We start from the raw sequence: 17396 nt of genomic DNA, 5'->3' as shown, positions 1-17396 counted from the left end.
CCATGAACAATATTAAAGTGTCCATCGAGTATATAACAAAAATCCATTCGAGCCACAAATCAGCAGACTCAAATAGCTAAGGATCTAAATATTAATATAATAAACTGACTTAAATGAGACAAATAAAATAATATTAACCGTGTCAGATATTATTACCCAGTATAAGAGTCATTGGCTATGCAGTATGGTGGTACAGTAAGTAACACTGCCACCTCACAGCTCTAGGGTCTCTGACTCGAACATGAGCGGATCTGTCCTGGGGTCTCTATCCAGGTAGATGTTGGTACACCTTAGTGTAAATCTATGTATTAAAACACTCTTGATACACACTATATGTCCAAAAGTATGTGGACACCTGACTATCATACCCATATGTAATTGTTGAACATCCCCTTCCAGATGTAGTCCCTCTTTTGTTGTTATAATAACCTCCACTCTTCTGGGAAGGTTTTCCACAAGAAAATTTGTCTTCATTCAGCCACAAATGAGATCAGACACTGATATTGGAGCGCAGTCGGTGTTCCAGTTCATCCCAAAGGTGTTCAGAGTTGTTGAGGTCAGGGCTCTGTGCAGGACACTCGAGTTCTTCCAGTCCAATCTTGGCAAAAGGGTTAGGGTTAGGACATTGTCATGCTGGAACAGGTTTGTGCCTCTTAGTTCCAGTGAAGGGAAATTGTAACGCTACAGCATACGGATACATCCTATACAATTGTGTAACTCCAGCAGTTTGGGGAAGAGCCGCATACTGTATGGATGTGATGGTCAGGTGTCTAGAAACTTTTGGCCATATTCATATTGTGTTTTCAAACCACAACGCTGCTTATTTAATTGGGTAACGAATATTTTCTGAAATCTAATTCCAGGCACCAGAGGGCGCCAAAAACACATGTTTGTAAAGGAAGGGGTGGTGATGGTTGAACTGCTTAAAGACCAGATTTGCTTAAACGCAGGCGTACATAACGCGCATTCATAACCTCATATTCTGCATAATTACCCTCTTCATCTGAGCTCGGTCTCTTCAGCCCAGGCTTAAAGAAGGACACGTTTTTATTTTGCTACATGTTAGCTTTTTACTCTATACTACGTCTATGTTCTAACAACCTCCGGATCAGTGGATGAAATGCCAGCGTATTCGCGGAAATGTGCGTCCATGCGTACCTGAGACTGTTTCCTAGGGAATAAGAGAATTAAGAGCAATGCCAGCTAAAGACCCGCTTATCGAGACACTGAAAGGTAAGAGTTCATATGCTGCTTCCCCAGCATTGCATTCCCAATTAGTAATAATGATCATATCTGATCCTTTCCCTTGAGACAATTTCTCCTGATGCTCCTAAGTTTATTCTGGGTGATTTTAATAACTGCAATGTTAAGAAGAGTTTATGTATCAATATGTTGACTGCCCCACTAGAAAAAAAAAAAAAAAAAAAAGACTTTAGATATGTGTTATGGAGCTGTCAAAAAGGCTTATATGTCATCTCTTCTCCCTCCACTAGGGGGCGTCTAATCACAGTGTAGTCTATCTCCTCCCTGTTTATTAGAGGTTACTTGAAAAGGAAGAAGCCTCAGGAAAAGACTGTTAAAGTGTGGGATAATGACAGTACAATGGCTTTGCAGGGATGCTTTGAATGTAGGCTACACCGTGGGAGGTCTTTGGTAGTGTAGATGTTAATGAACAGGTTGAGACAGTGGACATGTTGATTCTGTCATCTCTACTAAGATTTTCAAAGTCTACCCTAATGATAAACCTTGGGCATTTAAAGAATTAAAGACCTCCACATAAATAAGAAAGGTAAGGTTTATAGAAATCAGGATGTGATAACATTAAGGGACATTAAGGGACAGGGGCAGATCAAAATGAAGGCAAATACAAATAGATAAGCATATTTATAAGCAAAAAATTTATAAGAGGCATTTTTGACATCTGGTAACTCTAGACATACTTGGCTCTTAAGGAAATTAAGATTATGACAAATGTTCCCCATAAGGGGAGAGGTACATAGCCTTTGGTGCTGCAAAATAATGAGGAGCTGAAGATGGCCAATCAGATGCTGTTTCTGCGATGTCGCTATTACCTACAACTCGTGTTTTCCGCTGGTCTTTATATTAATAAGCTAGAGGTCAGTCAGATTTTTAGAAAATGTAATCCTCGTAAAAAAAAAAAAAGTCCAGGCCCAGATAAGATCTATGGTAATGTTTTAAAGCGTTGTGCTGCCCAGTTAGTGCCAGTTTTTACTGATAGTTTTAGGGCATCTTATAATACTGGTATTGTTCCTGCTTTATGGAAAACATCTACAATAGTTCCAGTAGCAAAAGTTATTAGACTTTCAGGATTAAATGATTTTCGACCGATAGCATTGACATCACTGGAGATGAAGTGTTTTGAACTCTTAGTGAAAAAGAGATCCTCGGGAATTTGGATATCAAGCTTCTAGGAGGGTAGAGGATGCAATCTCGATTGTATTGCATCTGCTGCATTCTCACTTAGAGAAACCAAAGACTCATGGTAAAGTTTTATTTGTAGATTTCTCATCTGCGTTTCCCCTAGTACATTAGCAGTTATACTGGCAAAAGACTTTTTACTTGAAAGTAGGCTGATTATGTGGGGGGCCGATTTCCTCAGTACCAGAACCCTGCAGGTTAAGACAGGTGGGTCTACTTCTGATAAAATGATTACCTCAGGGATGTGTTTTATCACAGTTATTATTTATTTTAAGTACTTTTATGAATAGATATATCATTAAGTATGCAGATGATATTGCTTTAGTGAGCCTTTTACATGATGAGGAGGAAGAGCATGGGCCTGTCCTTGAGTTTTTGTGTGTGAGAACTGGTGTGAGAAATCAAATCGTCTCCTAAATATCTCCAAAACAAAGGAGATTATTGATTTCAGAGAGCAGAAAATATCACATCCTACATTAATTAATGGGGAGCCAATTCAGTCAGTTACAGATTATGAATACACTGGTATAGTGCTTGACCACAAGCTTAAATGGGACATGTGGACCGATTATATAAGTAAGAAGACACAACAGAGAACGTGTTTCCTAAAGAAATTACTCTCCTTTAATGATGTTTTGTGGTGCTTTTATTGAAAGTGTTATGACATTCTGTATTATTTGTTGGTATGGTAATGCTACCGAGGTACATTGAGGAAAAGTGGTAACAATGGCAAGTAAATTGTTAGGGATTACGTTACAGAGTACAGAAAGTAGTTATAAAGAGTGAGTGTTAAGAGCATCCTTTGGCGTCTGCGTTTGAATTATTGCCATCTGGCCGATGGTATTGTGTTCCCCATTGTATGAAAAACAGGTCTAAATGATCTTTTATCCCTCAAGCAATTACATTTTTAAATTCTTCCTTTAGTAGTTGTTAACTGATGACCAGCTGGTCTGGCATTCCATTCATTATTCCTCTTTAAAGTTTTACAATTTTTAATTTTCTTTATATTGTGTATGTTGTTTATATATGCCACTCGTGATTTCTGATGTCTTTGTGATTATGCTGCAAACCCAAAACTAACTAACTAACTAACTTTCCCAAGTCATTATTATTATTATTATTATTATTATTATTATTATTATTATTATTATATAGTTAACATGTTATTAGGCTACAGTTGTTTTTTTTTAAATATTGGATATTGCACCACAAAGGTGGTAATGTCATTATATTTCACATCCTACATAGTGTGCTATGAAGAGAACAAAGTGACATTTGGGATGCAGCCAGTCTACAGTGTTAGCCTTCTCTGCACATATGTGAATAATGATGTTCACACTTGTCCCAGTGTCAATATTTGTTTTAAAAATAGTCAGTGAACAGGCTGATTTACAAAGCCAGGTGTAGCAGCTGTCCTTAAGGCTATAGCATGTACTCAATACTTCTTCTACTACTACTACTTACTGCTACTACAGTATCGTCTACTACTTACTGCTACGACAATTACTACTACTATTACTAATACTACGTCTTTTTACTACTGCGGCTGCTCCTCCTCTTCTTCTACCTTCTACTCCTTCTCATACTACTTATACTTCTCCTCTTCCTTCTCTACTACTTATACTTCTCCTACTACTACTTATACTTTTCCTCCTCCCCTCCTAACAATTATACTCCTCCTCATACTGCTTATACTCATCCTCCTCCTCCTACTACAGCAACTTCTACTCCTCCTCTTACAACTACATATACTCTTCCTACTACTGATTATACTCATCCTCCCACTACTGCTGCTACTACTTTTACTCCTCCTACTACTTATACTCCTCCTCCTCCTATTCCTACTTATACTCCTCCTCCTTATACTCCTCCTCCTCCTTCTCCTCCTACTACTACGTATACTCCTCCTCATTCTCCTCCTACTACTACATATACTCCTCCTCATTCTCCTCCTACTACTACTTATACTCCTCCTCCTTCTCCTCCTACTACTACTTATACTCCTCCTCCTTCTCCTCCTACTACTACTTATACTCCTCCTCCTCCTACTACTACTACTTATACTCCTCCTCCTTCTCCTCCTATTACTACTTATACTCCTCCTCTTCCTCCTCCTCCTATTACTACTTATACTCCTCCTCGTTCTCCTCCTATTACTACTTATACTCCTCCTCCTTCTCCTCCTCCTCCTTATACTCCTCCTCCTCATTCTCCTCCTACTACTACGTATACTCCTCCTCCTTCTCCTCCTCCTCCTTATACTCCTCCTCCTCATTCTCCTCCTACTACTACGTATACTCCTCCTCATTCTCCTCCTACTACTACGTATACTCCTCCTCATTCTCCTCCTACTACTATGTATACTCCTCCTCATTCTCCTCCTACTACTACTTATACTCCTTCTCCTCCTCCTCCTCCTCCTACTTATAGTTCCTCCTCACTCTCCTCCTACTACTCCTCCTCTTTCTCCTACTGCTAATATTACTACTAGTAGTAGTAATAATAATAATATTACTACTAATACTAATTACTTTCACTACTTATACTCCGCCTCCTACTGCTACTGTTACTACTACTAATAATACTACTTGTCTTCCTCCTTATCCTTGTACTACTACTACTACTAATACTACTACTTAGTACTTTAAGCATTAATTATAACAGTAGTTTTAGATAAGTAACATAATATTAACATTAAAGTTATAGTTATCAAAGCAACCATGAACTGGAAAAAATACTAAAAGTCCTTAAAAGTAAGGGAAAATAAAAAGCAGACATATATACAATTCACAAGGCCAAGCTCAGAGACTTCAACATCATGAAACATAGTGTAAAGTATGTGTGGTTTATTATGGTTCATGTGTATTGGCAGATTTATTTGATAATGGAATAACACTTCCTGGAACACCTTGCTGGAATGAGTCAGCAACCCAAGTTCTCTATGGCACAATATCCAGGCGCACGAATAACTTTACTATCATTTAATCATAGCACAGCAAATCATATTAGCACAAACGTAATAATTCCATTGAATTATCTCTCATACCTGTATGAATATGCTCTATAACTCAGTGTCTGGTGTGCAGTGTGTATTTTGGAGCTGCAGGCTGAAGACACCGTGACTGACTCAAGTCCTCATCTGGCTTCATGCTGCGAGCTCCTGGAGCTTATTCTGCGTAAAGGACTGCAGCGTGAGAACAGACTTTCTTTCCTTCATCACCATACACTATAACTCCATCCCATACACACACTCACACATACACACACATTTCCTCCGGGTTCTCAACTATTTCTTTTAAACCAGGGACGCAACCGTGACCTCGAGGCGCATACATAAATCAGTAGTGCATTTATCAGCTTTACACTGCAGCGCTGTTAAATTCTCGATTCTGATTGGTTAGAAGGTGTTGATTCATTTTCTATAACAGCAGCTCTGTCAATAGTTCAGGCTGCAAGGTTAGTATGGTTCCAACATATTAACATTTCTAAAGCATCAACATACACCAGGGATTTGAATAGCGGATGCTCAACATAAACCTCTGTAAGGAGATGTTTATGTAGCATTTATGGACAGTATCAGCACTTTGTAACAGTCAGAAGTAAAGCTGTAACCGTTTTTAAACACAGGAACGTTTTCAGGACAGAGGAATTTCCTGTTTCTAGGTAACATGACAAGCAGCAGCTATGTTTGTCGTAATAACTTCATAAGACAGAGAAAAGAGAGGATGGTCGAAGGAGCTACTGTTTATAGCTGCTATAACATATGTTGTAAGAGGAAGTAACTTCTTTGTGAACATTCCATAACGTTAAGTGTAACTATAAACGGATAAAAAGAATGATGTTTAGTTTTTTTTAATTAATAGAATTGGCTAAGTGCTATGGTATAAGTGGAACAAAACGCTTCAGTTTTTAATTATTTAATATAATACAGGTCTGACATCTCGCTTGATGCTGTAATATTTTCTATGTAAGCTAAAGCACGTTTGTGAAGATTTACACACACACGGTTTTATAAGACAAGAACACTCTAATGCCTGATAGCAACTCACAGGACCTCACAGAATTTCTCATGAACACACTTACACTCTCATGCAACACAGCGCATACATACACGCATGTAATGATGTCTATGATGACCTATACTGTAATTACAGACTGATGTATTTCAATCACCTTCTTCCTCGTCACTTCTGGAATTTCTTTCAATTTTGGTACAATGTGTTACTGGGTAAGACCGTTTAACCAATGCTTTTTAACCTATCCTGTGGAAAAAGTTCTATTTTAGTATTGATTTGATTGAATAGGGTTTGCAGTAATCAGGTCTGGTTGCATTTAGTCCAGTTGAACTTCATTATTAAATTTGGGGAATTAGTAACTACAGGGGCAAATACATTTTCACACATGCACAGTTGGAATCGGATAACTTTTTTGCTGCAATAAATAACATTATCATTTAAAAACAGCATTTTGTGTTTACTCAGGTTGTTTTATCTTAGATTTCGTTTGAAGATCTAAAACTCTTTAGTATGAGATATATACAAAAACAGAAGAAATCAGGATCGGGGCAAATACTTTTTCACAGCATTGTGTACTGTGATAGCATTTGAACTTGATTTGTTTTTTGTTTTTTTCTTCCTTTCCTGCCCGCAGAACCGGTGCTGAGTTTGACACACAGAGACTACTGGTGTTGTTTTGAGCAGTTAGTTCAACTGGACACATGTGGAAGGTCAGTCTTAGTCTCACAATGTATTACAATCCTGGAAACACTGGGTGCGATGCTAGTCCATCGCATGGAACCACACACACACACACACACACACACACACACACACAACACTGGGTGCGATACCTAGTGGCAATTTATCTTAGCCAATCCACCTACTGGCATGTTTTTGAGAGGCTGGAGGGAAACGGACCACACGGAGAAAACCCAAAGGGAGAACATGTGATACTCCACACCTGCGCTCATGATCGAACCCAGGACCCGGGAGCTGTGAGGCAACCGTGCTGCCCTAAGATCATTTCTGGCTAACTGGTTTTGAACATATCCTGTTTCCTTGTGGGACAAGGATAAGGTTGCATGAATATAAAATCCCACACGAGTGACTTATTGACCTGCACAAGTCATATAGGTCATGGATATTAAAAAAACATACATAAATAGTTCAAATTGGTTGGATGAGGATGGCGATTCCGGCAAAGACGCACAGTATTCAGTATTGCACAGCTTAGCTGATTCTTGGTTTTGTCCAGTTTCAAAGTAATCTATTAAACACCACTATCACAACATGTTGCTTGTAAGGGTTGCATGAAAGAAGCTCTTCCTGAGAGAAACTGTCAGGCCCACTCCGTTTCAGAACTCTTTTTCTGAATTCCCAGAATGCACCGCCGCCTACAAACATGGCAGACAAAGAGTACAACTCCCAACGTCGCACACCGGCATGCTCTCAGTCTAAGAGTACTAATGATTAATCACACACACTCGCACACCACCCTTTATAACAGGAACTTCAGTCACTTTGAACTTTGCGAAGTAATGCTCAGTTGTATTTACTCTGACTAACCAAGCCGTTGTTTATGTTTGCTGTTCTGGTTTTTTGACTTTGCTTGGTTTTTTTGGCCTGACCCATTTCCCTGCTTTGACCTTGCACCTGCCTATCGTATTGGATTTGTTTGCTGGACTTTGTTTTAATAAACTGTCACATTGCATTTGCATCTACATCGTGACAGAAACTTACAAACTGCAGCTCCTGAACTTCACTATTAAAACTTAAACTGAACGTTTTGGCCATGAACACCATCAGCACACAAGGGGGGAAAAAAACCCAAACTCACTTTTAAATATAATGGTGGATCAGTGATGTTTTGTCTTGTGTCGATTGATGGCATTGTGAATTCTGCCAAGTACCAGGATAGCCAATGGCACCTGATTATCCTGATCAGTCATCTTCAAAATTCATTTTATACCCCACTGTTGCTTCTGAAGGCTGAGCGCTGTCTCTTTAGCTGTGCAACAGACCACAGCGTGTCCCAAACTCCTGAGCGCTCAGGGCCGGGGACGCTACTTCATCCGCTTAATGCTGAGCAGGAAAACTCTGGGAAATGTAGTCAACCATCTGCTACACACATCCAGCATCATGGAGGTCAGTAAGATCATTGCTGTTTTACTTGTACTGGATCAGTTCATAAAATAAATAATTGTCATTCATTTGCCCATTTGCAGTGGTACAGTCCTGATATTTCTGTATTGCGGAATGAGGAATTTGTAGGTGAGGCTTTTAATCTCAGTAATAAACTTGTATTTGATATACTTATAAAGCCTCTAACATTGAAACAATTATTTTGTGGTGTTTTTTTTTTGTTTGTTTTTTTTTCACCTTTTAGAGCCTTTTCTCTCTCTGTGTCTGGTTCTCGCTGAAATGGAGTTCAAGCTCAACATACAGGTAAACATCTGCTCTGAATGCAACACTGTAGCAAAGAGGCCACACCTCCTTCACTGGGACTGACAGTAAAGAGGCCACACTTCCTTAACTAGGACTGACAGCAAAGAGGCCACACCTCCTTCACTGGGACTGACAGCAAAGAGGCCACACCTCCTTCACTGGGACTGACAGCAAAGAGGCCACACTTCCTTAACTAGGACTGACAGCAAAGAGGCCACACCTCCTTCACTGGGACTGACAGCAAAGAGGCCACACCTCCTTTACTAGGACTGACAGCAAAGAGGCCACACTTCCTTAACTAGGACTGACAGCAAAGAGGCCACACCTCCTTCACTGGGACTGACAGCAAAGAGGCCACACCTCCTTCACTGGGACTGACAGCAAAGAGGCCACACCTCCTTCACTGGGACTGACAGCAAAGAGGCCACACCTCCTTCACTGGGACTGAATCTAAATAATAAACACTAGTGATAAAAACTGATGCATATGTGTTAACTGAACTTAGAAGAGAAATCTTTACACCCCTAAATAAACTGATCCCATTTTAACGTCCTGTCCATATCCTCAGAACTGCAGCTTTCTGGATGAGAGCTGGCTGCTCCCGGTAAGTCTGAAGCATCGCGACTTGCATAATTAGCACTATGTGCATGTGATAATGCATGATAAAAGCCTACTCGTGTGTTATAGGTGTGTGAAACGTATGAGGCCGTGCCGTGTCGCGAACTGGGGATGGTTCTCAGGTTAGCATGCCTACAGCAGCATGTCTCTCTCAGCTTTCACGCTGAGGATTTCTGCACATCGCACATGCTTCTGCACACTTACACGCACTTTCTAACCTTAATTCTGCTTGAACGTGATGACTCTTTGCTAACATGATGTGTTCTGTGTTCTGTCTGAGTCTCGGTTATCTGCCTTTCTCATGCTTCCTCTGTTTCTCTCAGATATCTGGACAGGCGTGTGTTTGTGTTGGAGCTGCTCCGAGGTGGTGTGGCTCAGGCGGACATGTTTGCAGAGCCTGGAGACATCATCGATGAAATCAACGGCATATCACTGAGAAATTCCAGCAATGGAAAGGTTCGGATTTAGCCTCATGATCTATTTATGTATATTATGTAAGAGTTATATTTCATACGTTTTGCTTATTGTTATTTTATTTTTCAATTGAACTTTTTCTCTGTGTACTATAACTACGCAGATGAGCGATTTCAGTCTATTCATGTTTAAAACAGTGATGTCATGTATAGGCAGATAGCGCTGATGCCACTCAGTGTTGTGTAAAGGCAGGGTTTGTGTTATTGTGTTTGCACTAGGGCTGATCAATGTAACGAAGAAAACACTTAGGGGGCATGGTGTTATAGGAAATGAATCAACAAACAGTAGTGGTGTGAAGCGGAGTTATTGTTACCACCCTGAAGTTGATTATTTCCCTATAAACAGCAACATCTCCGTTTTATTCCTCTTATACCACAATGATTTGCCAACACTAACTTTATTTTTTTACTTATTAATGGAAGACGTCATACTTTTTTATCTGTTTGTTATATATTTACATTGAGTATCTGCAAAACAGGTTAGTTTAAAAAAAAAATAAAAAATCAGCTATTTGTGTTACTCGGAGACCCGGAAATCACAAACTTTCTCTGTTCTGAAAACTTTCCCATGTTTGAAAACTTCACAAATGCTAAATGAAAGATGTTTTTTTTTTTTTTTTATCCATTTATTATTATCCTTAGATTATGTGGAAAGTCGCTGTGAATTATCGGATTGAACCGGTAACTTTCCATAGTATTGACAACTGAGCGCTATGGTATAAATCTGTGATATGATCTTAGCTGGTGGTGCAAGATGCGTTTGTTGAAGCCTCTTCTAGAACCAAAAACACGGTCCCTTTTGATATGCAGCTGTATATATTATATAATTTGATATTTCTATTGTATGGTTTTTAAACTTTTTAACCCTTTCACGCAGTGTTCCATGCCGGCCAGTCGAATGGAAATTGATTTATCAGACATTTTCAATCAGTATAAAGTAATAAATTGTTTTATTGCCGTGAGTCTGTCATAAAATGAGTCAGGACACTGTTGGGTTTCTGTGTGTAGAGTATCGTGACTCTGTGTTTAGCTGCTGCAGAGCAGGGCGATGGGAAACGGGAGGGGTTTGAGATCCATGCTGGGCAAACAATTCACACGTCTCCACAATAACACTGGGACAGAGATAAAACAACTTAAGCTTTTCACTATAACATTTCAAACTAGCAGGCTAGGTGTAAAAAAAAAAAAAGTAATACTTAATAATAACCGCAAATTCTCAAAGCCCCGAGGGTCTATTTTCATATGAGCCATCATCCATTACATTGGAGTATGACATCACAAATAAATTCAATGCTGAACACTGTATTCAACTTTTCATAGACTTTCTCTATTCTAGACATTATTCTTCATCTGTTCTGCACTGTTTGGTCTGGGAGAAACAGCATTTCATTTTTTATGTATGTATCCACGGGCAGAGAAATGACAATAAAGGAAATCATAAACTTAAATGACAATACGATATTGATTTTGTAAGTTATTACCATCGTATTGTGAGTATTGTCAGTATTGTGAGGTGTTAAAACTTTCATATTTCAATCGGTTGGACATTTTTTTGTATCAATTGATTATTTCCCCTAATATTATTTTCTTTTTTAATTACATTTTTGTAAATATTAGAGGATTCAGCCATGCTGATTGGACGAATATATATATATATATATATATATATATATATATATATATATATATATATATATATATATATATATTATTTTTAAATCAAGCATAGTAAGTTTATTTTAGTATTTTAGTAAGTCAGTAAGCCATTTCTTCATGACACGATGTGTTGGCACCCGATTTGTAACTATGTAACTTGTAACGATGCAGGCATTATTTAGTTTCTAATCAACTTTACCATTGTGTGTTGTGTAAAGGCAGGTGTGGTGCTGTCCAGATTAAAAGGACAGCCCCTGTTCCTGCGCCTATTGCGCTGGAGAGGTGAGAACGGCGCTGTGTATCGCCCCTTGCTGCCGCTTTTACGCCAGCTAAAACAGGAGAATCCCTCGCTGGAGTTTGGCTCGCCTCTTCCCAAACCCCCAGGGCAGCGTGACAGCCAGAGCCAGTGTGTCAAAGAGGGACGGTGAGAAACTCCAAGACATCTGTATGCTCACTGTCAATGAAGACTTATGAGTGATTTTCATTTGTGGGTAAAACTCTTCTGCTGTTATTCTGTTAACAGGATCCTGTATGCAGTGCAGCTGTTAGGAAAAACAAACATAGGAATGGTACAGTAAATATTAACTGTGCACTCGTTTTTCACTAAGTGCCAATTCATAATCACTATCACTGCTCAGGAATAGAATTTACTGATTGATTATTTCGGGCTGGCAATTTATTTTACTTCAATATTTACAGAGGGAAAGTTATGGGTATTCAGAGACGGGATACACACCTGCTTAAGTTCATTTTCAGGGCTTCTCATACAGATTATGGAAAGCACTCGTGTGTAGCGCTTGTGTTTTATTCAGTAGAAGCATCAGAGGCAGCACATATACATGCCTATATATTACAGTAGCATCCAGACCACCATCTTCAAATACAAGCACTTGCCTTTAAGCCAAAAAAACCCCAAAAAGAATAGAACAAATTGGCTTAAGTGTAAGGGCAAAACTGGACAAAACAGAAACACTTGTGTTTCGTATTTAAACACAATACCTGTGTTTTCTTACATAAACACTCCTCTGTTTTAGGCAAACTTCCCCCCATGTGCTTACCTCTCACAGTACATTTGTCGTTACGTTTGAATACCTGAATTCCTATTTTAAATCCTCTCTGAATATGGCTCTTAGTTTGTAAAGAGTGAAGCTGACTAATTAATCCCCTTTTTCCTGTTTGTGTCAGTATGGAGGGAAGGAGGTTTTGCAATACGCCATACCCGCTGTGCTACAAAAGAGGCAGAGCAGGAAGGTATGATTACACCCAACCAGCAAAGAAGACTCATGTTTTTTTTGTGGTTTTTTTGGGGGTTTTTTTTGTAATAATACATCATCTCAAATGTAGCATTTGCCATAATATGACCTAATGTTATCAATAAACATTAGCATCAGAATCAGAAAATAAGTGTATTGGATTGCTAAAACCGCATTTTGAAAACCCAGAGTGATAGGGACTTAATCATATAATGATGCACAGACTGTTCTTACTCATCTATGAAATTGGCTTGATGACCAGTCGCATATACAAGTGTGAGTCAAATGAAAACCTTAAAAGTACGACAGAAAGAATTTAATTAGATGCTTTTCTTCGATTAATCCGTACACTAGCACTAAAACACTTGCATTGAACTAAATGGAAATTGTGTAGAAAAATTCAACACTTTTGTGACAGCTATTTGTTTTATTTTCTTTTACTCACCCTCATATAACATACCACAGTTTATCACATTTGCATATTATTTGCATGAAACGCCCTATTTTATGCAGATGTAGTAGTAGTGAGCCAATAAATTCAAAGAATGATATCATTAACAGTTACATACTGCTCGAATACCATGTTAGATGAAATGTTACTGTAATGATGATAAATAATATTAAGATTGATTTGAATGTTTTATAGTCATAATAATTAATAATAATTCATATTCATTTTGCTACTTGGAACAGTAATGTTTAATAATAATAATAATAATAATAACACTACTGATTATAGGGAAAAGATCAGAAATAGAACAACAGCCCATCAACACGTTAAAATAAAGACAACATGAATAACTGCTGAAATAATATTATATAATAATGATGATATTACAACCCCAGTTCCAGAAAAGTTGGGACGCTGTGGAAAATGTAAATAAAAACAGAATGCAATGATTTGCAAATAAAATAAACCTGTACGGTATTCATAATAGAACATAGAAAACATATCAAATGTTTAAACTGAGGAAATGTACCGTTTTAAGGAAATTTTGAATTTGACGGCCGCAACACGTCTCAAAAAAGTTGGGACGGAGGAAGCAAAAGGCTGGAAAAGTAAGTGTTACTAAAAAGAAACAGCTGGAGGAAGATTTTGCAACTAATTAGGTTAATTGGGAACAGGTCAGTAACATGATTGGGTATAAAAAGAGTATCTTAGAGAGGCAGAGTCTCTCAGAAGTAAAGATGGGATGGAATCTGGATGGAAGCAGACGTTGCTCTAAAACCTCTACATACCTTTCAGCATTGATGGTGCCTTTCCAGATGTGCAACTTGTTTGACACGTGTTGCAGCCACCAAATTCAAAATTGCCTTATTTTTTCCTTAAAATGGTACATTTCCCCAGTTTAAACATTTGATATGTTTTCTGTGTTCTATTGTGAATACCATACGGGTTTATGAGATTTGCAAATCATTGCATTCTGTTTTTATTTACATTTTACCCAGCGTCCCAACTTTTTGGGAATTGGGGTTGTATTACAGTGCATGTAAACACAGTTATATAATGATTAATACTTAATTAATACAAGGTCAAGGGTTAAAATTAGTTTCTAAGACAAATGCAAATAGTGAAGTTAATGTCCATGTACATATTTATTTTTAATTAGTAGATTTTACTGAAAATTAAGTTGTGTTTCCAAACATTTAGAACTTAATAGAGCTTGTCGAAAGTATGCAAAGCTTCTTCAGAAATACTGTTTTTAATTTAATTTCGATTTGTTTAATACTTTTCTTGGTCACGATTATTCCATTACTATAAAAGAGCATAAATGAAGAAAACTCTGCTACAAGCTGGTATTTCCAAACTTTTGACTTGTAATGTAAATGAAATAAGTTTGCAGCGTATGAGCAAACCATGTGAGTGAAAACGCAAATAAGCCTTTCACTCTGATTTTCTCAGGACGTGCTGTTGGATGTGAAGGAGACACACCTGACCTGCACTGATAAATCCAACAAAGAGGTTTGGAGCTATTTTTTTTAATGGGGAAATTCAAACATGTACGTAAAGATAATATAAGGATGATAATAATAAGAGAGTATTTTATTTTAAACAGCAGCTGTTCCAACACCACTTTCCTGAGATTTCATGTGTGGGGAGATTCAGCCAGCCAGATTTCACCATCTTCGCTTTCTGTGTAGGGTAGGCGTCTGAATCACATTACTCGTTTTATTCATAATAATAATAATAATAATAATAATAATAATAATAATATATGCTATATACTATAAATACTAGAATTCTAAAATATTACATTAGCATATCAGATGTATTTAGGGATAAAATCTCCAAAACCAGTGCACACGGTGGCTTCATGGTTAGCATGTCCGCATCACACCTCCAGGGTTGGGGGTTTGATTCCTGCCGCTGCCCTGTGTGTGCGGGTACTCTGGTTTCCTCCCCCAGTCCAAAGACATGTATGGTAGACTGATTGGCGTATCCATAGTGTATGAATGGGTGTGTGAATGTGATTGTGCCCTGTGATGGATTGGCACCCCGTCCAGGGTGTACTCCACCTTGTGCCCGATACTCCCTGGGATAGGCTCCAGGTTCCGCGTGACGCAGTAGGATAAGCGGTATAGAAAATGGATGAATGGATCTCCAAAACCATGTATCTATGTTTATTTATTCCACCCCCAACCCCCCACATCATCCTAGAGAACAGAGATAATAACTCTAAGTGTAATAATATAAAGTTGTGAGGATCCACTGTAATGCTAACTGGAAAAGGAAAAGCATTTCCGTGTTTCAGTTACATCTCAGTAGAAGCAGAAACGTCAACACTTGCACTTGATTAGCCGGGTCAATATTAACACTGAGTGTCGATTCTTTTATTTCCTGTTCCAGAGATACTCCAGATACGGGTTTCTGCTGTGTGGTTCTGCAGGCTGCATCCAGCACTGAGTGTGAGGAGATCATCCACCGCATCGGTGAGGAACCAAATCTCACTCATACCTTTAAAGGGATGTTTCTGGAAACCTTGCGTTAATTATAGCCAAGGTAGCCATGTTTGGTGTCCAAATTGCTTGTCTTTAGTGCAGCAATATTTATTTAACACTGACAACATTAGAGGTTGGGGAAACTTTAAGCCATCGGTTATAGCCGTCATAACAGGAACTCACTTCGTGGACATTCCACAGCGTTAAACATCTCTAAACGGATAAATACTACTCCTGTTGGTGTTTAATTAATGCAAAATTATAATTGTCGGCAAACTGCTTTGGTATAAGAGGAATACAACTTATAGACACGCTGCTATAGGAAAATAAATCAACTTTGTGCTGGTAACACAGTAACTCCACATCACACCACCCCCGAGTGTTTTAGTCTTTACTTAAAAATGTTAACTACGTTAAACGTCTAGCGCCATAGCAAAACTAATGACACAAAGGTTGGACACCAGACATGTCCTGCCTGATGGACTACAGTTGGAATTTGTACAGAATTTGCATTATTTGATCCATATCGCTTTGTTTATCTATTCGTCCTTTCCTGAGCTCTACTGTGCCTTTTTATTCCCACAGCTGCGGGGTTTAAAAGCACAGAATGGTTCGTGTGAGGAAACTACATAAGCTCTGACAACACTGAGAGGTTTTCCAATCTACAGTGCTTACCTTCACCCTCATCTCCTGTTTGGGTCAAAATGTCCCTTTTGAAAATAACATTTTTTATATTAAAGCTGGAACACTAAAATTATTTTCTCAATGCTAAATTTGATGTCTTTGTCAGTTTCTTTAATAAACCTGAAGGTTCTTATCAGTAATATATGTATATGCCCTCAAGAGTTCCTTTATTTTTTATGATTAATGTGTGATTACTGACGGATCACCGCTGAGCACGTTATTATTTTGGTGGTGGAATAATTTTAGCACAATGTCTTTTTACACATGAAAGAAAAAGATAACTCATCTCTATCACATCCCTTACCACACACCCACATGCGAAAACGGAGACTCATGATTATGTGAAGAGATTTTACATCTACTCTCACCATCCACTTTATTAGGAACAGCTGTACACCTGCATATTCATGCACTTATCTAATCAGCCAGTCATGTTGCAGCAGCACTAACCGGACAGTTGAAGCTTAGAAAAAAAAAAGTCTCCTGATTTTTTTCAAGTCTTCAACTATACAGTTTGGATGAGTACCGACTCATCCAAACTGTATAGTTGAAGACTTGAAAAAGATCAGGAGACTTTTTTTTTTTCTAAGCTTCAACTGTCCATGCCCATGATAGCATCAGATTCCTGTTCGTGGAACCTGATGTGGTCTTCTGCTGTTGTAGCTCATCCATCTCAAGGTTTAATGTGTTATGCATTCTGAGATGCTTTTCTGCTCACCACGGTTGTAAAGAGTGTTTCTTTGAGCTACTATAGACTTCCTGGCAGCTCACACCAGTCTGGTAACTCTCCTCTGATTTCTCTCATCAGCAAGGTGCATCAACCTGCACACAGGATGTTTTTTTGTTTTTCGCACCATTATGTGTAAACTCTAGAGACTGTTGTGTGTGAA

At 38.4% G+C, this 17396-nt stretch overlaps 1 protein-coding gene across 2 annotated transcripts; it reads left to right on the top strand.

Moving 5' to 3' along the window:
* The first annotated feature begins 1072 nt into the window (after window positions 1–1072).
* Window positions 1073–16885, top strand: si:ch211-250n8.1 (uncharacterized). 2 transcript variants are annotated; one of them, XM_053640442.1, is made up of 16 exons: window positions 1073–1233; window positions 5526–5630; window positions 7090–7165; window positions 8426–8582; window positions 8663–8708; window positions 8824–8882; window positions 9451–9486; window positions 9570–9622; window positions 9824–9956; window positions 11848–12053; window positions 12153–12198; window positions 12815–12880; window positions 14786–14845; window positions 14943–15025; window positions 15731–15813; window positions 16408–16885. In XM_053640442.1, exons 1-16 carry the CDS (start codon window positions 1197–1199, stop codon window positions 16440–16442), a joined length of 1281 nt encoding a protein of 426 aa, XP_053496417.1. In that variant the 5' UTR covers window positions 1073–1196; the 3' UTR covers window positions 16443–16885. The 2 variants fall into 2 exon arrangements, with proteins under 2 accessions (XP_053496417.1, XP_053496416.1); XM_053640441.1 differs by having other exon boundaries at window positions 14940–15025.
* The last annotated feature ends 511 nt before the right edge of the window (window positions 16886–17396 follow it).

This window comes from Ictalurus furcatus, chromosome 13 (assembly GCF_023375685.1).
Source record: "Ictalurus furcatus strain D&B chromosome 13, Billie_1.0, whole genome shotgun sequence".
In the NCBI taxonomy this organism is placed as follows: domain Eukaryota; kingdom Metazoa; phylum Chordata; class Actinopteri; order Siluriformes; family Ictaluridae; genus Ictalurus; species Ictalurus furcatus.
This window is presented reverse-complemented; position numbering and strand designations above follow the sequence as displayed.

Coding starts and splice junctions, on each gene's coding strand:
- si:ch211-250n8.1 (XM_053640441.1), top strand. CDS start 1,197: ATGCCAGCTAAAGACCCGCTTATCGAGACACTGAAAG. Junction 1,234..5,525: donor GCTTATCGAGACACTGAAAG/GTAAGAGTTCAT, acceptor TCTGGTGTGCAG/TGTGTATTTTGGAGCTGCAG. Junction 8,709..8,823: donor GCGGAATGAGGAATTTGTAG/GTGAGGCTTTTA, acceptor TTCACCTTTTAG/AGCCTTTTCTCTCTCTGTGT.